This window comes from Idiotropiscis lumnitzeri, chromosome 1 (assembly GCF_059441095.1).
Source record: "Idiotropiscis lumnitzeri isolate Australia: NSW breed Sydney's pygmy pipehorse chromosome 1, RoL_Ilum_1.0, whole genome shotgun sequence".
NCBI classification, from domain to species: domain Eukaryota; kingdom Metazoa; phylum Chordata; class Actinopteri; order Syngnathiformes; family Syngnathidae; genus Idiotropiscis; species Idiotropiscis lumnitzeri.
This window is the reverse complement of record NC_142391.1, coordinates 1,678,244-1,701,434: the sequence shown is the minus strand read 5'-3', so window position 1 is coordinate 1,701,434 and position 23,191 is coordinate 1,678,244. Positions and strand designations below refer to the sequence as shown.

Genomic DNA, 23,191 nt, shown 5'->3' with positions numbered 1-23,191 from the left:
GAAACGGAATTGTTGCAAAGTCACCTCGAGTCACACTCGTCCTGAAAAGTGCTGGGAAACAACAACAACAACAAAAGAGCTTGGCGAAGGACTACCTGGAAGTCATCGAGGAATGTGTTTGTTCCAGTCCAAAGAAGTCTTCAGGGTCCCAACAGTGTTTTTCCATTAGTGCATGTGCGCGCATCTCCATGGCAACCGCAACGCAACGGCACAGCGCAGAGCCGCTGAGTCATCTTGGTTTAAAAAGTGCACGGCGCGTGCACGCTAATAAGGAAATGCAAATGCATGCGAAGCTGACGGCGGCGGCAGCCCCTCCCCCTTCGCCAAACGGCTTGTCACAATTCCTAAAATCGGCCCCCCCCCCGATCAGACCGTGACGCTGACGCAGGAAAATGTCGTGTCTTTGTGGCGTAAACTCAACATCGGAACATCAGAATTGCATCAGTCGTTAACTTACTGCTACCAAAGCTATTAAAAAAATTGAATTTTTTTTTAAGATGTAATTAAAGCATAGCCTTGTACTGGTGTCCGTTTTTTAGTACCTGCTGTGCTCACCAGTTATCATTTTTCATTGTTTAGTTCAAAATGTTAATTGGCATTTCGAGAAAGTTTGTTAGTTTTCATTTGTTTTATTTTCTTTTTTTCAAATATATGAAGCATTTGTTGAGAGGGTTGAGAGAAAAAAAAAAAGGGTCACAAACTATTGCGCTATAACGTAAAGTAAAGTACAATTCTCAAACAAATGTTTGACTTTCCTTCTGGTGCACGACGTTCTGCAACACCGAAATCAATTGAAATTTCAAAACATTTCTGATGAACCCTGAAAATGAATTGACAAAAATGTTTTCTGAAAAATGTAAAAATAAAAAATATATATATACGTATATCAAGGTCAGGTAATTATCCGAGATGACTTTGGGACCGCCCCCCACCCCCTCATTTTCTGTGGAAATTTGGATAGAATGTTTTTTTTTTTTTGAATGATTCATGAGTTAATCAAAGAAAATAATCGACAAATTAATCGATTATTAAAATAATCGTTCATCAGGAGCTCTAAAATTGCGAAAGTGCAGCTGATCGAAATGATGAGCGCTATCGGAATCGACTTATTTTTCCTGAGAATGACATGAAATGAAAGACAATTTTCTTTTCTGCATTCATTCATAAAATATATATTTTACAAATATTTTATTGAAGATCAATAAAAATTAAATAAAACCCAAATATCCAGTGGCCATATAAATAGCATCTAAAATATCTGGTGGTACAAGCACTTTTCAGGAAATGGAAAAAAAAAAAAAACTAACGCTTCAAGTAACATTGCAATAAGAAATATCCAGAATATTGCGATAGAAACGATATACGACAAACGTTTTCTATCGTCTCCACGATTAATTTGTGATGTCGCGCCTCACTGATGTGGAAGAAGCGTTACAATGCGCTGGCGTTTTTTTGTACATGTTCACGTCTCTCGAGTCTTCGCTGAAATGTTCCGGGTGATGCGATGATTTCGGGGGGGGGGGGCAAGTCTCCCACAAAAGCGCGACGGTAAGAAAAGCGTCCGTCGCCGGATGCCTGCCGGGAAGGCGATGGAGTGGGCTGCTAATCTGCCGTTCAGCCGACAATAAAAAATAAAAATGCAGGCAGACCAGAAAAGAAGATGTGCGAGAAAGCTTGAGCCAGTCAAGCGAGAGTTGGTCGGTCGGCGTGCCAAAACAATTCCCCCGCACGCCGTTTACTCCGACCTTCACAAATATGATTATTCCATGCAAAGCATTTGCAAGGTGACATCGTGTCACTCGTTTCGCATGCAAAGCAGAGAATTTACCGCAATGAAAACCGCGCGCGTCTTCCTCACTCGGCCAAACTCATTTACATCGCAAACGCGACACGCCACCGCAACCCTGCAGCGGTTTTTTTTTTTCTCCTCTTCCCGTACTTTGCCGCAATTGTTTTTCCGCTGCAGGTGGCGGGAACGACGTGGGTGGTCGACGGGGGCGTGAAAGGTGGCGCTCAAAGGACCCGCCAGAGTGGGCTTGGAGACGCAAAAAAAAAAAAGTGCTCCTTGGGTGTAGGGTGCAAATCTTGCTAAACGGCTTTTAATGGTTCCGCGGAGAGCGCGAGGTGCGAAAACGGCGGCCCGGCGCCCGATTGCGAGCGGTAACACCTTGAGTGGCAACCTTCACGTCGCGCCGCTTCAAAGAGAGACGCTTAATGAAGGCCCCAAGGAAGCCCTCTTTTCTTTAGCGTTGTTTGCAGGCCAAACGTAATGACTTGGCAACGTGAAATTTGGTGGGAATGTCCATCATGAGCAGACCCACAAAAAAAGTCTCTGGGAAAAGTCAGCCATTTTGATGTAAAGCAGACATTTTGGCTCGGGGACACCCTTTAGAACTCTCTTTTAATTCTGCCTCCAACGCCAGTTTGAATCAGCAACAGGAAATTTGGTCGGCGTGTTTATTACGAGGAGACCCACCAAAAAGTCTCAAGAAGCCATTTCATAAAAGTCAGACAATCCGTCATTTTTTTTCTCTGAGTCCCATTCGATTATTTTTCAATTTAGCCCATTGACGCCAGTTTGACTTAACAACATTTGCTTCGAATGTCTATCATGAGTGGACCCACAAAAAAAAAAAGTCTCAAGAAGTCAGTCATGACCAAAAAGGCACCGCAAATCTGACATTTTGCTTTCCATTAGTGTCCCGTCGAACGGTTTTTAAATTCCATCCCCAAAGATAGCTTTACTTAGCGACTCATGAGTTGACCTACAAAAAAAAAAAATCTCAAAGTAATGCACAAATGTCACAAGAAGTCGGCCATTTTTGCCGTTTAGAAATTTGAATTCAGTCCCCAAAGCTCTTCCATTTGTTTTCAATGTTCGCTTTGATTTGGTCCATTTCTGGGCTCCTTCAAAATTGATTTCAACCCCCCAAAGGGAGTTGGGCTTTGCCGCACGGAAGTTTTCTGTCATGGCGAGACCCACCAAAAAAAAAAAAGTCTCGGGAAGCCACACCTGAAGTCTGACATTTTGCTTGCAAGCAACAATTTGAGGGTCATTCTGGACATTTCCAGGGAGCAGACGACTCCTCCAGATTTTTCCGTCTAATTGCCAGCAAGTTGGAACCACGTACACGAGACAGATGGCCAATGGTAAATTATGAAAGACTCGAGCGTCAGTGGATCACGGCCGCGGTTTGTGTTTCGTTATTTGTCCGCAAAGGCAAAACCATCTTTTTTTTTTGCAAGTTTGCTCAAAGTTTTCCAACCTCAGGTTAAAAGCCAAGAAATGATGAATGGCGACGGAAGAAAGAAGAATTGGATATTATGAATTATAAAAATATGACATTTAAAAAAAAACCTTCAAGCTCAATCATTGTCACCAAAAACATCATAAACGTCGTCGGCTTCAAGGTCGTTCAATGACCACACAGAATACTAAAAGCATTCACATCATTCTGACTCTTGAGCTTTTTTTTTTTTTTTATTTAATTTGACTAATAAGATCAGCAAGTTGACTGAATTCCGTTTGTTTTGCAATCAACTCATGATTTTTGAATGCAGCAGCGCCTTTGCGACTTAACCGAGCCCGGAGACGCTTGGGGGAGTCAATACGCCAATTTAACTTGTGTGTTATGAAAGCGCACACGTGGAAAGAGTTCTCACTCTCTCTACTTTAATAGAAATACAGATCATGTGATCACGACGGGAAAAAAAATGGCACCCAAATGAAGGTTAGATCATTTTCACGGGGCAGTGTCATCAATCGTCGACCAAGCGGTGTTTATTTTTGTCCAAAAAAAAATAAAAAAAATATGAGCGGGAGGCTGCGCCGCTGTGGGAGTGGTCACAGTCAATCGCGGCCAATCGTAGCGACGTCTTTCTTTCTGTTCAAAGTGTCGCGAGAGCCTCGACACGTGCGTTGTGAGGCGGCCGCTCGGAGATTTCACGTATTTGTCAATGAAAGCTTCGAGCGCCACTGCGAGCGGGCGGAATTTGTTGCCGTTGACTTTCTGACACAAGATTGTCACTGAGCGTGATATCACAAGATGGCCGCAAAGCATCAATTTTCTCCGAGAAGGTGTGATGACCTGTCCAAAACGAGGCTGATCATATTTATTTATTTTTTTTTTGACACCATGATGGCGTCAAAGCAATAGTTTTATATTGAGATTAGCTACATTTTCCGGCTTTCTCTTTTTGACTTTGTACTAAGGCTGCAACTCACAATAATTTTAATAATCCATTAATCTGTCAATTATTTTGTGGATTCATTGATGAGTTATATTTATAGTTGTATATTTTAGTAGATTTAAAAAAAAAATGTAATAGCCATTTTATTTATTATTCTACTTAAAGTAAATAAATATACTATAAAACAGGACATTTAAAATTGACAATTTACTTTTTAAAAGCAAATATTTGACGTTGATTCCACCCCAAAATAATCTCAAATCTGCTTTAATGCAGGACTACAAAAACCTGAAATGATTTCCTGTTGACAAAGAAATTCGGAGTAATTGGACTATTTCATTTTCCCAAATAATTAGCGTGTAATTTGATCGATGAGTTGATCCGATTAATCGGCGTACCCATTTTGTACTTTTGTTTCCTTCCGATTGAAAACACACTTTTGTCAAAATAGGCTTGGCGCTTTTTGCGGACGATGACATGACGAGTTTGAAATCTTTTGATCGATGGATGGATGGTGATTCTCGAGATGATCGAGCTCCATCGCGACCTTGCGCGAGTGTCGCGTGCGTGTATCAAATCGCGTCCGTGGGCCCGTCGAGGAAAGCCGACACTTTGTTTTGACTGGCGCCCAAACACGAGCGAGTGGTTTGGAACGCGTGGCGGGGCGGGATGAATGGTCGCATCGCATCCGAGCCCAGTCATCCCGTCAGCGGCGCCTGATGGATGGCGCGTGACGAGGCTTGCGATTCATGAATAATAGAGCCGCGTTTCCCTTGGGCGGCGGCGGCGCCGCGCGTGGAAACGAAAAGGGCGGGTTGCGCGTGACGAGACGAGACGAGACGAGACGGGACGAGCGGCGATGCCGCGGCGGGAAGGCCGCCGTCGGCCGCTTTGGCTTTGTTTGCCTTCTGATTCACTTCATCCATCACGGACGCTCGCGCTCGCTTGTTCGCCGCCGTCGGGAAAGCTCGGGGGGGGGCTCGTCTCGTTGTTGCTGTCACGCCGATGACGTCACGGGGATTTGATTTGATGTGGGGCCATGCCGGCAAGCTTGGAGATTTGGAACATTTGCTTTTTGGTCGCAAGCCGGGGAGGATAGGGTTTCAAATTTCGGATTCCAAAAACGGGCTTAGGCTATCAAACGATGATTATTCGATTTGAATCGGAAAAAAATCGTTTTGGATTGAAAAGATCCATCCACTTGAAAACGTATCGCCATCCGTGCCGTACCCCCTCGAAAGGAGCCGCAGCATATGGAATGGAATCTTCAGAAATATTCCACTTTAACGTGAAAGCGATCGTGAATGGTTTCGGTTTCAAATTAGGCTTTCAAACGGAAGTCCAGTTCCCATTTTGGATATAAAGATGAAATTAGAAATTGAAGCCAAGTTAGGCTTTGGAAAAAGCATTTCAAACGAGTGCTTGAAGCCAGTGGTAAGATATCAAGCCACGGTTAGGGTTTCAAATTTCGGACTTTAAATTCTAGATTTGCTATCCGAGCTCGGGTTACGGTATCAGACTTGGGTGGGGTAGGGCTTGAAATGAGTGAGCGAAGCCAAGGAAGGCTAAGGTTTTCTTCTTGGGATTCGCCAACCGTCGTGGAACGAGGAACGCCGTTGCCATCGACGACTCACGCCGCGCTTTGTTTGCAGGACCGGCGGGCGCGTCGCTGGCCGAGGGCGGCCGGGACTGCCTGAGCGCGGGCGACGCCTGCTCCGGGGACGACGCGTGCAGCCCGCGCCTGCGCACCCTGCGCCAGTGCGTGGCCGGAGACGGCAGCGTCAAGCTGGGCCCCGGCGCCCGCAACCAGTGCGAGAACGCCATGACGGCCCTCATGGCCACGCCCCTGCACGGCTGCCAGTGCAAGCGAGGCATGAAGAAGGAGAAGAACTGCCTCAGCATCTACTGGAGCCTGCAGCAGGCCGTCCTGCACGGTCAGTCCAAAAGACGTGCGTCACGCGTTTGGCCAGCTCGCTCATTTGTCTCGGCTTTATGTCCTTCGTTTATGTTTGTCACTTTTGTCACTCGATTTTGTCGCTCAATTATCATGCTCTTTACGTCGCTTATTTATGTCGCGTGTTTTTGTCACGTCGCCGTACGAAATTCTAAATTGAACACAAATCAGGTCTTGAGTTTGAATTGAAGTCGAAAAGGAAATTTCAATTGCAGGAAGTGGAATTGAAATTGAAAGAAATTCAAGATGCAAAATTCAATTGGATTTGATGGTTGAGCAGTCGTCCGTTTCCCAGAATGCCGTGCTTCATTTAAGTCTGCCCAAAACATTTCCGAGCTGACGTTTCCCGGAATTGAATTGAACTCAACTGCACGTCCTTTAATTCCAATTCAATTGACTCCACTTCTCGGTCCTTCGTTCGGGTCGCTGGCTTAGTTTGCGTCACTTGTTTCTGTTGCTCAGCAACGTTGGTTTGGCGCTTGTTTAGTCATTTGTTCGTCGCAATTTCCGTTTCAATGTCGGCGTTTGCGCGTTAGCGGGACGTGCTCACCGCATCTGGCGGGCGCCGAGTAGCAAAAAGTGAGAAGCCAACCGAGGCGGCTTCCTCAGGGCTGTGGATTTTCCAAGACGTTTTCACGAGAGCCTCGGGCGCCCCCCCCCCTCAACCGCCGCCCCCTCCATTAATGTGTAATTGTTTCCAGCTTTGTTGCTTCCTTTCTTTTATTTTTTTGGGCCATAAAACGTGAATTGTGGAAAAGCCCACTTTTAAGAAGCCGGGATTAATCAATAATTGTTCATTTTCTGCTGACGGCCGAAAGAAATTTCCTCAAACGGCCGGCGCCGAGGGTGGGTGGCTGCATGCCGTTTTTTTTTTTGGGGGGGGGGAGTGAAAAAAAAAAAAGAAAAGATTGTCGCGGTGAAAATGGCCGAAAGAGGAGGAGGGAGGAAGTCAGGCGATTATTCGTGATGTTCCGACCCACAGTGACGGCGCGCTCGCATTTATCAAACGTTCAACTCTCTACAGGATGCGTGAACATTTTTTTTTTCCCACCACACCAATACGAGCGTTTCACATTTCCGCGCTTTGCTTTTTGCGGTGAGCTGATGAGCGAAACGATGAGATAGGTCGCTTGAGGTTTGTCACATCCGACTAGCATAAATTTGCTGAAAAGATGAGATGTGAACTCCTCAAGTGGAGCAAACGAAGGCCAATAGCAGCATTTAAGGACTTGGAGGATTTGATGGCAAGTAGTGGCTGAGTCCTTTACGTGACAACAATCTACCGTCCATTTCATGGCTGGTTTGCGATGCGGGGGAGGAATGTTAAGCCTCCCAGGCTTTCAAATCCTGATTTGAATTCGGGGTGGGAGAAAAGGTGAGGCTTTCAAGTTGGGGTTTTCAAACAAGGGTTCCCGTTCCGAGCCATGGTTATGATTTTGCATTTCAAGTCTGTTTTACGAGCTCAAATGATGAGATTGGGGTTTCAAATTAGGGTTTGCTTTCAAATTGACATTTCAAACGAGTTTGGTTTCGGATTTCAAACAAGAGTTCAGGTTTCAAATTAGTGCCGGAAGTTTCAAATTGGGAGTTGAAGACAGAATTGGGATTTGAAATGAGGGTGAACGTTTCGAAATTCAAATGAATGACTGCAGCGAAAGTTTAGCTTTCGACATTTCAAATTCCGGTTAGGGTCGAGTGTTCGTGTTTCCGGGTTCGGGTTTGAAACCAAGATTTAGGGCTTCAAATTGGACTTGATGTGAGTTGTGCCGAATGAACTTGAGTGTTTGATTCCTTCACGCTCTCCCGCATGTTTTTCATTAGTGGACGCGTTTGCGCTTAAGAGTCGCCGCTTGCCATCGTGTTGCCATAGCGACGTAACAGACGGCCTTTTTATTTTTTTCTATTATTTGTTTTGATTTATTTCTTTATTTTTCGCAGGCCTGAGCCTGGTGGAGGACTTCCCGTACGAGCCCGAGGAGAGGGGCTCCGACTACGTTCGCTTGGCCTCCATCGCCGCCGGTGAGTTTTCACGCCACACTGACGCCTCGGGTGTCATCATTTATTAACAAAGAAAAAAACACACACACTCTGCAGGGGTGTGTGTGTGTGTGTGTGTGTGTGTGTGGCAGCTGCAGGCCACACTTGCCACCCCTTTCAGGCTCCGACTAATTAGCTCTTCACCAAGTCCGAGGAAGAAGCAAAAAAAAAAAAAAAACATGTTTGCGTATGACGAGGCCACAGACAGCCAGCTGCAAAAAAAATTGTGACACGGACACGATTCTCGTCTTTTTACCTCGCAGCAAATTTGACCGGATCGAATCGATTCGCTTTCATTTGGGAGTGTTCACATCCAAACCGGTTGTGGAAATTCACAACACTTTTGAAGGCACCAAAATGTAATTGGACGAATTAATAATCCTGAAATCCAACCAAAAAGTCACCGTCTCTTTTCTAATGAACTGTTTGCGTTCTCAGTAAATCGGAAAATTTCAACGCCGCCAAAAGTCTTCTCATGTGCACACATTTTCCAGTCTTGTGTGTTTTTAGAATTGATGGCCCGATCGATTTTTTTTTTCTCAATTAATCGTGTAATCGGCTTCAAACATCTTTTGCAAAATACAAATTTCCGCAATGACGATTTATTAACCGATTATCCTGTGTTTTATTTGCTACTGTTTAATGATTCACCAAACCACAAATTCCATATTTATTTCTATCACGAGCGGGCGTGATTTTGTACTCCTTAGGTTTTTGATAGAGAGAGCTTCTTCTTGCGTGCTGATTAATGTTCGGAGGTTGCTTCGGGTTCAATGATGTCACTTGCAGGTTATCGGCGCTATGGATGCAAAGAACGATTATTTTCACAATAGACTGAATTGATGATTACGTTTCCCCATATATTGTTTGTGTTTCAATGACTGGTTGGTCAGAAAATGACATGTTAGAAAATCGCCCAAAAGGTTGATCATTATCAAAATTGAAATGCCTCGTTTTAATTAAACACAAAAGATCGAAATGGGAGATTATTTACTGCTGAGTGGCTTTAAATGGAGCAATTACAACATTTGAAGTTGGCTTTAAACAATTAGTCGGTTGTAGGCGTGCAGCGCAAAAAAAAATGATCGGAAAGTCTGTTTGGTTTGATGAGTCGAATCGAATCGAATCGTTACACTTAAAAATCGTCGCGCCGCATGTATGGAGATCCGAATCGAATCGTCTTCAACGAGAGATGCACACCAGCTGTAAATCGGCGTGAATCGAGGTTGCTGCCGATTTTCTGTTTCCTCAAATCGAATTAACTTGAAAAGTTTCGTGAGCTTTTACAAGTTGTTGCATATCAATCAACATGATTTGTCAGCCGCAACATCAAATTGAATCATCTATCGAATCGAATCGTTACATCCTATCGACAAATGTTTCAAATCGTCTTTTGCGGAGATAGGAATTCATTGGATCGGTTCGTTGTTGATGAACGTTGTTCAAGGTTCTGTTCCGTTCTGTTCAATTCCAAGCGAGGACGCATCACCGGAAGGAACGCTCTCGGATCTTTTTGCTGCCCGAAGATGTTTCGTTTTAGGGGTGCCGTGCCTTCGGTGGAGTGAAGACAAGCGTGTCGTCAAGAGCCGCCACTTCACCGATGACAATTTTTGCTAATTAGCCTAATGGGGCGTTAAATGCGTCTTTGGTGCGGAACAGCGCTAAGCGACATTAGCGTGAGCGATGAATTCTCGTAAAGCCAAGACGGAACGTTGCGTGGAAATATGTTGAGAAGGCGACGGCGCCAACGACTCACGCCTACGCCGTTTCCGTCGTCAACTTGACGAAATCGCAGTTTTATCACGCCATCATGATATATATATATATTTTTTTTAAATGTCTGACCTCTACTTATGTCCCTCGATGTGGGCGGGCGGGAATGCTGAGCACAAAATCCCCCATTTTCCAAGAAAGCTCATAGTCCGCGCCATTATTTTTGCGTAAGCTCGCAACGTGAGAGTGGAACTCAAAGCCGGTGCGAGGCGGCTTGCTTATGAAAGAGCGATGGGATGTTGAGCAAAAGGGCAGCCGTGGCACGTCGATATGAAATGATTAGCCTTACGCAGGCCTCTTATTGTTCAACCATTGGAAAAGAAATCAAAACGAATTTGCTGCTCAAATAAAGATGCGGCTTCACGACCCCCGTTGGAAGCAGAGCCGGTTGGGACACTTCCCGATGTCATAAAAAATGGAAAGCTCACCCCGAAAAGAATTTGAAAATTGATTCTTCCAAAATGACAATTTTGAAAATTGGCTGATGAGATCAATTTCGAGGTTTTTGAAAGGAAATTTTTGTGTGTGTGTGGTACACTCTTCACGGGTCAAAAAGGTATCCATGCTTTTATCTCCAGTCGACTCTTGGTTTTTGTAGCGCTCTTGTGACTGGACTCCCATCACGGAGCTGCTCACCGCTCAATCAGAAGGTGGCAGCTCGGATTCGGACCACATTAAAAACGTCACTCCCGTTGGCTCCCAGTCAACTGGAGATCCGAATTCTAAATTCTGCTACTGGTCGACAAATGGCTGAACGATTTGGCTCCTGAATACTTTCAAGAAATGCTGATTGACAAAAACGCCAGATGTGCCGACTTGGGTCCATTAGTGGAGCCCAGAGTTCAAAGTAAACAAGGTGAAGCTGCATTTCGTTGTTATGCTGCACGTCGCACTTGAAGTTGCATTTCAAAGTGCTATCGAACTCAAATTGGATCGATTGATTGACAAACGCTGCCAACAGAAGTGAAGTCAGCCCTGCTTTTAAATCCCGGTTAAAAGTTTTGCTCAAATCATAACTTTGGACAAGAAAAGTTTTAGATTTTAACGAGAATCATGGAAGTTGCTTTGGCGGGCCGCAAAAAAAGACCCGGCGGGCCAGATCTGGCCCCCGGGCCTCGAGTTTGACACCGGTGTTGCTGCCAGACCTGAATGACAAAGCTCCCCCCCTAAAAATTGTGAGCGTCACAATGAAATTCATCTCACTCTGACTTTTCAAAGTTATTCCCGACTGTAAGAAACGGTAAGAGGCCGAAACAAACAAAACCAAAAAAAAAAAAACACAAAAACGTCGTCTCAGTGAAGGAAGTTGGCGACGAGCGTCTCATGTCCTCACTTTGTCAATCGCAATCGACTCCTCCTCTGCCAAGTCGGGGGGAATAACTGATGCCGCGCGACGGGTTGTTAGCTCGCTCTCCGGGGTCCATCCATATTTTATACGACAGCTCGGAGAGAGGCCCGACTGCCGCCGCCGCCGCTTGGCCGGCCGGCGCCGTGGCAGTGGAGGCGGCCGCGGGCGCTTTCCACACTAATGAGCGGCGCGATCCGCCATCGTGGCCGGATCGACGAGTAGGTCACTTGGGGCGAATGATGATGGGATGGCGTTGCCGGGCAGCCTAACGCGGGCTAGCCACGTTGACTCGTTAGCGGCCGCGTCGGGGCGGCGCAGGGCACGCAGGCGGAGACCAGATCACGTCACTCAGACGCACTCCTTTTGAGAGCGGGCAGAAATGGAGACTTCGTTTTTCATTATGTCAACAAAAAAATGGTTTGAAACGGAAAAAAATCCTTTCTGGATTTAAAAGCGCATCGTTGCACTTGGAAATCTGTCGAGATACGTATGCAATCGGCTTTTTTTGGAAGGAAATTGTTTTGGTCCGCACAAGTTTAAATGTATGCAAAATGACAACCAAAAATTTGTTGCAGAATAAACTCCGGAATTGAGTCACAGCGAATCGGAATCGGAATGCCACCGATTTGGACCGAATCGAAACCGTCCTGGAATCGTTTCGCATGTCACGTATCAAATCGTTTTTGGTGGCGAGATGCACACCTGATTACGATAATCGGAGGGTTTTTTTCTTTTTTTTTTCACCATACAAAAGAGAGTTTTCACTTTTTTATTGTTTATTTTCTGTACAAATATGTGATTTGTCAAGGAGAATTTTATTTTTTTTTCAACTTTGAACGTGACAGTTTGAAAGATTTTCACTTTTAGTCCTAAAAATACGAATTGTACCGATTTATAAATATTCAAGCTACGGTCTAAAAACCTTTTAACAATTTGTTTTTGGGAATACATCCATTTTGATTTGGTTCAAAGTTTTTACGTTTTCCATTCCTTGAGTATAATTTATATTTAAGCAAATATGAAAATGATATTTTATTATTTATTATTTTATTTTGTATATATTGATTGAATTCAAGGCCAATTAGGGACCAGAATAAAAAATAAATTGTGAGAGAAAAGATGAATTTCAGTATATTCAAAAAATGATGTAAATGATATCACGTAAGAAAAATGTGCATTTTTCATTTTTATTGCTGCACATCTTGGACTGATTTTAAGATCCATTTTCAAATTTCACCTTTTAGGATTGCGATGCGGCCGATTGCCTATAATGCGTACAGATGATTTATTTCGCATTTTCTTAGCCTAATCATCGCTAACGTCATTTTTAACCAAACCAACCCCAATATCCCAAAAAAACAACAAAAAAAAATTCAAAAGTGTTGCCGTCACAAAATTGAAAAACGTGATCAAAATCGAGTTGCCGCGAGATACGTTTCAACGCGTTAACGCGTGCAAACTTTTAACATTGCTGGTCGTGACGGCTCCGGCGATATTCCTGGAGCTGTTTGTCGACGTTTTGAGGCGCACGTCGGCAGCCGGCGGAACACGAGTGGCCCATTTGGTGCAAAGGTCTCAAAAATGAGCGCGCCATCATCGTAGCACGCGGCACGTGAGCCTCCATGTCGCTCGGACCGAGAGCGAGGGAAGAGACGCTTTTCGCTCTGCATTAACCCGGCAGAATGAAAAATGAAATCTTCAGCCGTTAGAAGTCGCTCGCGCATGCAACATTTACGCACTTTTCATGTTCTATTCATGGTCGGCCGCGACCATTATGTCGAATCAACATGTTGGCTCCTTTTTTTTTTTGCATGCAGAAGGTGAAGAGTGGCGAGTCAACAACATCTGCAGCAAGTCATTGCTAAACATTGGCTGGGATTTGACGGACGACTCTCGACGGATAAAAAAAAACAAAAAAAAAACCTTCTCCGCTGTCGTCGTTTTGGTTTCGCTCCCCTCAGAAGCGGACTCTGCCCGATCATTTGGGCCGCTCGCAAGCAAATTTGAAACATTGTAGACAGATCGGCCAAGCTCGTGTTTGCTTTGGGGAATTTGCGTCTTTTTGTGGGGAAGCATTGCGGACAAATTGAACGCTCGCTCGTTATAGACCCATACGCATTTTTTTTTTTTTCAAGGCCGATACCGATGATTAGTCGTCATCGAAGTCCGATCACCGCTAGTTCAAGCCAATATTCAGTTGGTTGAAAAAATAAAAAGGATAAATGGTGTCAAAATGTAGAAAACTAAAATCTCCAAAACTTGTCGTATGTTGACTTCACAACTTTTGTGACTTATGAGACGTTAAAGCTCACAGTTCAATGAAAACAAACTTTTCTTGAAAAGTTCACGAAGGCAAATCGTTTTCGATTCGTTGCCGGTTGTGGTCGACTGACCTGACATTTCTGAACATTTCGGCAAAGTCTGTCGTGGTGCGTGTGACTCGGGGTGAAAAAGCAAACAGGCAGCTTACTGCAGATTGGCTGCTACCCACTGCGCAAGGGACCAATCAGATGCTGCTGCGGGCGGGGCCACCAGCACAGCAGAGAGAGCGAGAAAGTGGGCCTCATCGAAGCAAAATAAACCAGCTTTTCATTTATCGGCCTCGAAAGTTAAGAAAATAAAAGCAGATGCCGATAATCGGCAAAATGACAAATATCGGCACCGGCCCGTAAGCGGTCTATCACTTGTCTAGACCACAATTTGGGGAAAATGCCGTTTCACTCATCCATCCATCCAAAATCCAATTTGCGTCACATCACGACGGTCGCGTGCATCCCGATGGTCTTCGTGATGGACAAAAAGTTCGGCAACTGAATCATTCGAATCAGTTCAACAAAAAGAATCGTTGCAAAGAATCATTCATTGAATCGTTCGCGCACCCCAGCGACCTTGGAGTCGGGGTCCGACATTTTTTCTGAATAAGGCTGGAGGGTCGAGGCCGGAACGGTTCAAACGTATTCCAAAAACAACGACCTGTGCGCCGCGAGACGGTGTCGCTAACCCGTCGATCGCGTCTCCGTTCCAGAATCGGAAGTGACGACGGTCAACCGCTGCCTGGACGCCGCCAAGGCCTGCAACATCGACGAGACGTGCCAGAAGCTGCGCACCGAGTACGTGTCGTCCTGCATCCAGCCGTCGGCCCGCTCGGGTCCGTGCAACCGGCCCAAGTGCAACAAGGCGCTGCGCAAGTTCTTCGACCGCGTGCCGCCCGACTACACGCACGAGCTGCTCTTCTGCCCGTGCAGCGACACGGCCTGCGCCGAGCGCCGCCGCCAGACGGTGGTGCCGACGTGCTCCTACGAGGACAAGGACAAGCCCGGCTGCCTGGCCCAGCTCAGGGTCTGCAAAGCCGACTACGTCTGCAGGTAAACGTGTCGGTCATGCGGAGACCCACAAAAAAAAAAAAAAGGCTCCCGTCAGCCATTTTAATTTGATACCTCCTTACTAATCTGAAGTGTTTCACAACAACAACAGGAAAAATCTGCTCCAGGCACAACTTTGTCGTTGAAATTTGGTCAACATGTCTGTCATGAGTAGACCCACAAAAAATATTTTTTTTAAAACGGCTCAAGTCAACTGTTTTAATTTGAAGCGGCCATTTTGCCTCGTTCCAACTGTATTGCACTAAACAAGAAAAATCTGTCACATGAAATTTGGTCAACCTATCTGTCATGAGTAGACCCACAAAAAAAGTCTCAGACGCGTGAAAAGTCTCGGAATGTCGGCCATCTTAGTTTGAAGTCATAATTTTGCCTTTTTTCGACCATGCACGAAATTCACTCCCGCTAGCCAGTTTGGCTAGCTTGGAAATTTGGTAGGCTTGTCTGTCATGAGTTGAGCCACCAAAAAAAAGTCTCCAAGACGATATACCCATTTTTTGCGTCAAGCTACAATTTTTTTTTTAAAAAGAAAAAAAGCGATACACATGAGGAGACGCCCCAAAAAAAGTTTTAGACGTCCGCCATTTTGTTTTCTTCACATTCTTTTTTAACAATTTTATCACTTAAGCACTTTTCGGCAGTAATTTACTAAAATTTGTGTTAGTCGCTGGCATCAAATGACGCCGTTGTAATTAATTGTGTTTTTACAAGCTAGAAATGAGATTGACGATTTGCAATTTGCATATTAAGGTCGGAAAGAAATCTAATCCATGGTTTTTTTTGGCCCGGTTCAAAGCGTTCGCGCAGACGGTCGCAATAGAAGAAAAGGTCGGCTCGGATTTAATTCATCAGCCGTGGCGATTCGTTCCGCATTTGCACTTATTAACACGGCTTAATAAGCCGCACGTCATCGTCGCCTGCGTGACGGTCGTCATCGCCGAAGATTTCGCCTCGAGAGTGCCGAGCGAGCCAGACGTCGGCGGTAAAGCTAAATCGGAATTACAAAAAGTTCGGATCGCAACGTGCTAACATTACAATTCATCACATTGCCACTTGCGACTCGCAGGCCGTTTGATAAAATTACGGGAAATTTGGTTGACGTGGCGATCGTGAGTCGACCCTCAAAACAAAATAAAATGCGCCGTTTTGGTTTCAGGTGGTCGTTTTAGCCAAGTAGAGCCGTCTAGAATTGAACAAAAATAATTCCGCCCAAAAGGTTGCGATGAATTAGCAACAAAAAATTTGGTAGACGCACAAAAAAAAAAAAATAAAAACTCAAGAAGTGACGCTTGGAAAGACCATTTTAGTTGGCACAGAAGTAACGGCTAACTTAAAAAAAAATCCAAGCCCCCAAAGTCAGTTGGATTGAGCAACGTGAAAATTGGTAGACATCTGTCATGAGTGGAACCACCAAAAAAAAAAAAAAACTGTCCGATGAAAAGACAGCGATTGAAGTTTGAAGCAAGCCTTTTGCTCCGCACGGCAATGCGGACAACGTTTAATCCATCCACACACAGAAATTCATTTGCGCAAAACATGACAGCGAGGCCATCGGCTCGGAAATGTCACGCGGAGCATCGTCGTCTGGCGCCATGATGATGAAGACGTGGTTTTGTTTTTTTTGTGGCCTCAGGTCCCGCTGGGCTCAGTTCCAGTACGACTGCCAGCCGCGGCGTGAGAGCGCCAGCGGGTGCAAGCAGGACAACCACGCGGCGTGTCTGCTGGCGTACACCGGCCTCATCGGTAAGAGCGACGACGCAAACGAACGCGTTACGTCAGAGTCAGCCGTGGGCTTTTTTGCAGATTCAAACGCAGACTCGGAAGACCCATTTTGGAACGAATAACCCCAAATTCGAATCTTAGTTTGAAACCTCTGGAAAAAAAAAAAGAAAAAACATTTTTTCAAGCAACGCGTTGTCGTATCAACAAAAAGAAGCCGTCAGTGTGTTGCAGCGATTTTTAGTTTTTTTTGGGGGGATCTTCAAACGTTTGGTGGTCCTTTCACCTTTCCAGGCTCTCGCTCTCTGCTCAAATACAAATTTTCATTTATTTATTTAGTTGGTTTTTTTTGGGGGGGGGGGGGGGGGGGGGTCCAGGTGAGATGTCAAATAATCAAAAGAGAATATCATTTCTATTCAAAACAAGACAAGATAAACACGCCCCCCCCCCTGTTAGAAAGTCAAAACAAATCGGAAGAAGATGAAAGAAGGAAATTGGAATTGCGGCAAAATCTTTGGAATGTGTGCCAGCGCACGCACATTCGCTTTGGTGGGGAGAAGGAAAAATAAGAAAAGGGATCATCAGCTCACTGAACCAAATCGCAAATCGAAATCTTCTGCTCTTCCTCAGATAAAACTCGACTGAAACGCCCCAAAATTTCGACGGCAGCGTTTGGGCACTTGACCCTTTTTTTGCCGGTCACTTCCTGGTCCTCCAGCCTTATTCCTAAAAATTGCCGGCGTCGAGCTCTCTAGAACAATGGAAAATTCTAAAGGTGAAGGTCGACGGCGTCCAAACATTTGGCAAACGTCACTTTTTTGTGGGGAAGAAACGCGAGACGTGTCGCAGAGTCGTCTTGACTTCTCAAAGCTTTCTGATCGGAGCTCGACGAGGCAGAAGCTTTCCGCGCGAGAGGGAGAGAAGCGCCGGCGCGTTCGCATCGATCCGTCAAACAAAAGACGGATCAAAGAACGCCGAGTCAGTAAAACACACGCAAGGCGGCGCAACTTGTCGGGAATAATGAGCCGTCGCCGAGGATCGCGGACTGATGAGGTTTCGATAATAATCGAGTGTGTCCTTTCGTGTTTCAAACGTCCGTCATGGGTTGTTTGTCGCCCCCCCGCCAGGCAGCACGATTACTCCCAACTACCTTGACAACTCCACGTCCAACGTGGGACCGTGGTGCTCCTGCAGTACCGGCGGCCACCAGCGGGAGCAGTGTGCCAACTTTCTGGCCTTCTTCCACGACAACGTCTGCCTCCGTAAGTAACGATGCGCATGGCGGCGTCTTCACGTGTTTCCTTTTTCAGCATAACATTTGGGAAGGATCTGGCTTTAAAAAGACAAAAAAAAAAAACATTCTGTGAGGCATGAAAAAATTTCTTCATGAAAAAAAATCTGAGAAAAAAATTGAAATACAAAAATGCTGACAGGAATTTAAAAAAAACAAAAAAACAACGTATAAAGCAGACAAAGGTCAGAAAAATATGCAAATATAAAATAATTAGTCGACACTCGGATGCGCTAAAGGCGTCATGAACGTGAAGCGGCAAATTTGTGGTGACCTCGCGAGACGTTCCATGGCGCCTTCCTGACGAACGCGACGCAAACGTTGGCGCCACTCGGGCCACTTGAGCGCCTTTTCATTCAAGTGACTTCGATGGCGGCCAATTAGCTTCAAGTAACTCGTTACCCCCGGCAACACCACTAATTGATCATGTGCTCTTCAACCCTCTGCCGTCCTCTTTTTTTTTTTTTTTTTTTTTCCGATGTCAGCTGTTTGCCTTGATGGCAACCCGGAAAAGGCGGAGGACAGATTTTTGGAGACAAGAACACTCATTATAATATTAGACGTTGTAAAATTTGTATGTTTTGGATATTGTATATAATTATCATTTTTTTATGTTTATGCCAATTTTGTAATCGTTGTGTAAAAATCGTAATTGAATTTCGATTAATTGTAGAAATTATTAAAAAAATCATTTATTTTTTTTATCCAACTTTCTGCATGGAACATTCTTCTGGACTTTTATTTTTTGACCTCTACACATTAGATTTAGTTTTTTGCCTGCATTTTTGTCCATTGTTGTTAAATCTCGCAGTGTATGAAAGTTATAAATAAGTTTGACTTAAATGAAGCGGTTTCCATTTGTTCAGGACATTTTTCATCTGTGAAGTTCCACGTTAAAGTTGAGCCCCAAGTGGGCTTCTTTGATGACGATGACGATGATGAAGGTGGAAACGATGACCATGCCGCTCCAACATCGCGTCATTTTGCCGCCATTATTCATTTTTTTGAGCACGAAATGGCCTGCGTGCTTTTTCAGAACAGGAACATGTTGCTCATTCATGCACCTGCAAACCGGAACATGACGGGAAGACGTTTTCACGTCGCACGAATCGACTCCTGAAACCAAAAACCTGTCTTGTGGTTTTCAGAGAAGGCCATGCTGGCTTTCGGCAACAGCTCCCACGTGAAAACGGTCGGCGCCGTCCCCAGCCCGGCCGCCGACGGCACCGACGCCCCCCGGGCCACTGGCGCTCCGGACGTTTCCGTGGAAACGGCGCAGAGCATCCTGAGAGCCCCCATTCCCACTCAGGTTGGTGAAAACGGCACCGTTGTCCGCCCGAAAGCGTGTCGCCGTGCGTGCGTTGCGTGAGACTCAGCGCGGCGAGGAAAACGGTAGCAACAGTCGCAGAAAGACATAACATATTACATACATAAATACAGAGTAGTGCACGTTCAAAAATACTTACAAAAGAGAAGATAAATGCAAAGAAAAAAATGAAACAACAAAAATATTTTTGAAAGTAATACAAAATGGTGCACAAGAATATTACAACCAAATGAATAGGAAAAAAATGTTCTCAAATATTTGAGAAAAAGTAGAAACATTATTAAAAAAAATATATATATATATAAATATAAATGCAAAAAAAATTAAAACAAATTCAAAATATTGTACAAAATAAAATAGAACAGTAAAAAATATGTATAATATGTTGGACAAAAAATGTCAGGAAAAGAAAAAGCAAAAATTGACCCAAAAATGTATTAAAAATGCAATCATATTGGACTAAACAAAAAAAACATTGAGAAATTATTTAAAATAGATTAGAAACAAATACACAAACACGACTACGAATCCAAAATTGTATTTGAAAAATAGTACAGAAACAACGCAAACAAAAGCAGAAGAGTGAAAAAATACATTTGGAAAAAATCAAAATACAAAGAAAACCGTGTGATATCAATTTGCAATGACAACGGCTTTATTTGAAAGTGTCGACAACGGAAACAAACGCCAAAAAAATAAAAAAACTGCAGACTTTTTGTTGTTGTTGTCCTAAACGACAAGTTGTTGGATGTGAAACAGGAGCAGCTTGAGCTAAAAATAAACAAACGTGTCTGCGCGGCACAAATGGGCCACTGGCTCGCTTCCGCACAAAAACAAATCTCTCAATTTGCATGTTTGCCTCATTGTGCTCCGTTCAGCTCACAATTTGTCTTGTCTTTTTTTTTTTTTTATACATTTGTGTCACCTCAAACCCACAAAAAAAAACGAGCTCAATAGTCGCAGTAGCGTATTTGAAAAGCAAAAACTCGCAAACTGCAAGTGTTGCGACTCGCAGCGCTTAACAGAGCAGCATGCACACAAAATGGCGTCTTGCGCCAACATTTGGATTCCAAAAATAAAAAATCCTTGATTGCAAGGCATTAAAAATGTCACAAAATATATCAAAATATTAGATGGAAAAATATTATATATATATACAAAAGTCTTACATTAAATTGAAAACGGCAAATTAGAAATATCAAAACATTTGTAATAAGAAATATCTGAGAAAGAAATTCAAAAAATATGTGATGAGTATAATGGTGGAAAGACATACAATGAAAATAGGAAATTATTACAAGGAAAATATACAAACGTGAAAAAATATCTACAAAAATGAAGAAAAACATTCTAGAATAGTGAGGAAAAATAATATTATTAGATTATTAATATCTTTGTATGTTTACATTCTTTTCATTACCTTTCCATTTATTGAAATGTATTTTTGTTTAATTGTGCTTTCAAGTATTATTTTCATTGAATATTCTATTTTTCCAATGTCGGATTGCAAACCGCAAAATAAAATAAACAACAAAAGAGGAAAAAAAATGCAAAAAGATTGCACGTGTTTTGTATTTAGAAACGGGAAATTTAGATGAAAATAGAAATCTCTTGAGAAAAAATACAATATTAAATGAATTGTTTTTTAGAATATGAAAAATAGCGCACAAGCACAGCATAAAATTGCAAAGATACATCAAAAGAAAAACTGTCCATATTTGTTCAATAAAAACGTGAGTTGAAGTGTGACCTTGCGTCTGTCGCTTGAAGGTCAACGGTCAACTTTGGGGCGACTCCACGCCGGCGTCGCCCGACCTGTCGGAGCGCAACGGCGCCGCGCTCCCGCGTCAGCCGGCGCTCCCGCTCGCCCTCTGCTGGCTGCTGATGACGTCGCGTCTCCTCGGTTGCCACTAGGGGGCGGCGCATGGCCTCGCCTCGACTCGCCGCCTGCCACGGTGAACTTTGCACAACCAGGAAGTGCGCCTCAACATTTCCCGCTTTACCATGTGACACGCTGAGGACGGTCAACGGAAGAAACTCGTATCGGAAATTATTTTTGTTGTTGTCGTGGAAAGATAATTGACGCCGGTTAGCACTCGACGCTAACCGCTCACATTGTATCGTCGTTATTGTTGTGTTGCGGAAAAAAAAAAAAATATATGAAATTACCGCAACCTTTTGTGGACACTTTTTAACGGACAATGGAAAAAAAGAGTTTGTGATTGTGTGGATGCTACGGATTTTTTTTTTTTTTTTGGGGTGTTCTTGGCTATTCAGCCTTCCTTCTTCCTCACGTGTAAAAAAAAAAAAACAATTTTTTTTTCTAAAGACGTCTTGATTTAAACCACCGAAGCACAACAGCGCTTTGTGTTGCAAAATTTGCAACGATGGAAACTTTCCATGGGAATTGAACAAGAATTGACAAAAATGAGAAAGCAACCAGATTTCATGCAGGCAAGTGACAAGCGCTCGCTTGAGACTTTTTTTATTTGTATTTTTTTTTGCTTTGGGTTGCAAATCACACTTTGAGTGAGCAGTGAACTTAAGCGACAATGCTACTTATGTTAAAAAAAATAAAGAAAATGGAGCCATTACGGTCCAGCGACGCCCTCGCATGCGGGCAAGGAGAAGAATCCATTTTGCATGGAAAAGTACCGTTCGAGTTCCTATATGCCCGAATGACATCATCAACTGCCGTCAATTCTTACTTAATTCCCACGGAAAATTTCCAATTTAGAAGATTTCAAAAATTCCTGAGTTGAAATTCACATGGAAATGTAAACATTTATTGCAAACTTTATGGAAATTGACCAGGACATTCGAGAAACAACGAAACAAAAAATAAATAAAACGCCACTGGAGCCACTCTGGGAAGCTTCCGAGACGACGATGACGAGCTCGTCAACGAGCGTCACAAAATGGCCGCACGCGAGTGGCGACGAAAGACTTTGGGAGTGGGCCGCACTTTTTGTCACCTGATTGTCTTTTGGTTTTGCAACATTCAGACAAACTTTGCTGCTGCCGGTTTGAAAGAAGAGGAGGAGAGTGGAGGTTGCCGTGACAACCAGGGGACTGACGCTCCAAGAAAAGAACTCTTGCGCTCTTGTGTTGTTCAACACTTTCACTCAATAAAAAAAAAGAAATCAATCAAATGTCCAACAATCTTTTTGGCACTTCATATATGCAAATTATTTTTATGATAGTCTTTGGAATTTAATTCAGGATTTATTTGTAACATATAAAAAATATTTGTAATTGATCCAACATTTTACTCTAAATTCTTTATTCATGAAGATTTTAAATTTGAATTGACTTATGACACTCGTCAATTTTCATCGCCGATGGCTTTGTCCTTTCATGTATTTTTGATGCTGACTTAATTTTTTTTTTTTTCTAGCACATCAGGTCAGGCCGCCAGGGGACATGGGGAAAATATTTAAGATTGCGTTATAACGCAATAGCTTTGCGTTATATTGCAATGATTTTTTTTTTTAATTGAAAAATAATGCAAATCATTTGTGATGGAACGAGAGATTCCACTTCTGGGTTGCTTACCCCTCGTAACTTAGCTTAGAAACAAGGGATCCTGCTCAAATTTGCTACACTTACTCTAAATGATCCTAGAATGTGTGATTGGAGGGGGGGGGGGTACTTATTCTGGCAGCACCTGCCAGAATCAGAATTAGAAATCCCTTTATTGTCATTGTACTCAAGTGTGCAACGAGATTAGAGGGCTCCCCTCTCCAGTGCAATACAACAAGAATTCAGATAAATATATCAATTAGATAAATAAGAGAATAGTTAGAGTTTAGAATGGAGAAAGAAACTTTCTCAGTCTATTGGTCCTTGATTTGATGCACCTGTAGCGCCTGCCAGAGGGCATCAGGTCGAACAGGTGTGAGTTTGGGTGGGTGTCGTCTTTGACGATGTTGAGAGCCCTTCTGAGGCACCGGGCGGTGTGGATGTCCGACAGCGAGGGGAGAGGGCAGCCAATAATCCTTTGCGCTGTTTTGACTGTCCTCTGGAGCCTCACTCTGTCCGCCTCAGTGCAGCCGCCGTACCAGGTGGAGACACAGTACGTCAGCAGGCTCTCGATGGACGAGTGGTAGAAGGCCAGCAGCAGCTTCCTGTCCAGGTTGAATTTCCTGAGGACTCTCAGGAAGTGCAGACG

At 43.8% G+C, this 23,191-nt stretch overlaps 1 protein-coding gene across 1 annotated transcript in view; it reads left to right on the top strand.

The window, feature by feature from the left end:
* gfra4a (GDNF family receptor alpha 4a) overlaps positions 1–22,152 on the top strand; it is a 73,020-nt gene extending 50,868 nt beyond the window's left edge. The window contains exons 2-8 of the mRNA XM_088309992.1: positions 5,844–6,125; positions 8,084–8,164; positions 14,329–14,668; positions 16,317–16,426; positions 17,530–17,664; positions 18,842–19,002; positions 20,791–22,152. Coding sequence (XP_088166118.1) covers positions 5,844–6,125; positions 8,084–8,164; positions 14,329–14,668; positions 16,317–16,426; positions 17,530–17,664; positions 18,842–19,002; positions 20,791–20,934 — 1,253 coding nt within the window. The 3' untranslated portion in view covers positions 20,935–22,152. The remainder of the gene's footprint in view (positions 1–5,843; positions 6,126–8,083; positions 8,165–14,328; positions 14,669–16,316; positions 16,427–17,529; positions 17,665–18,841; positions 19,003–20,790) is intronic.
* The last annotated feature ends 1,039 nt before the right edge of the window (positions 22,153–23,191 follow it).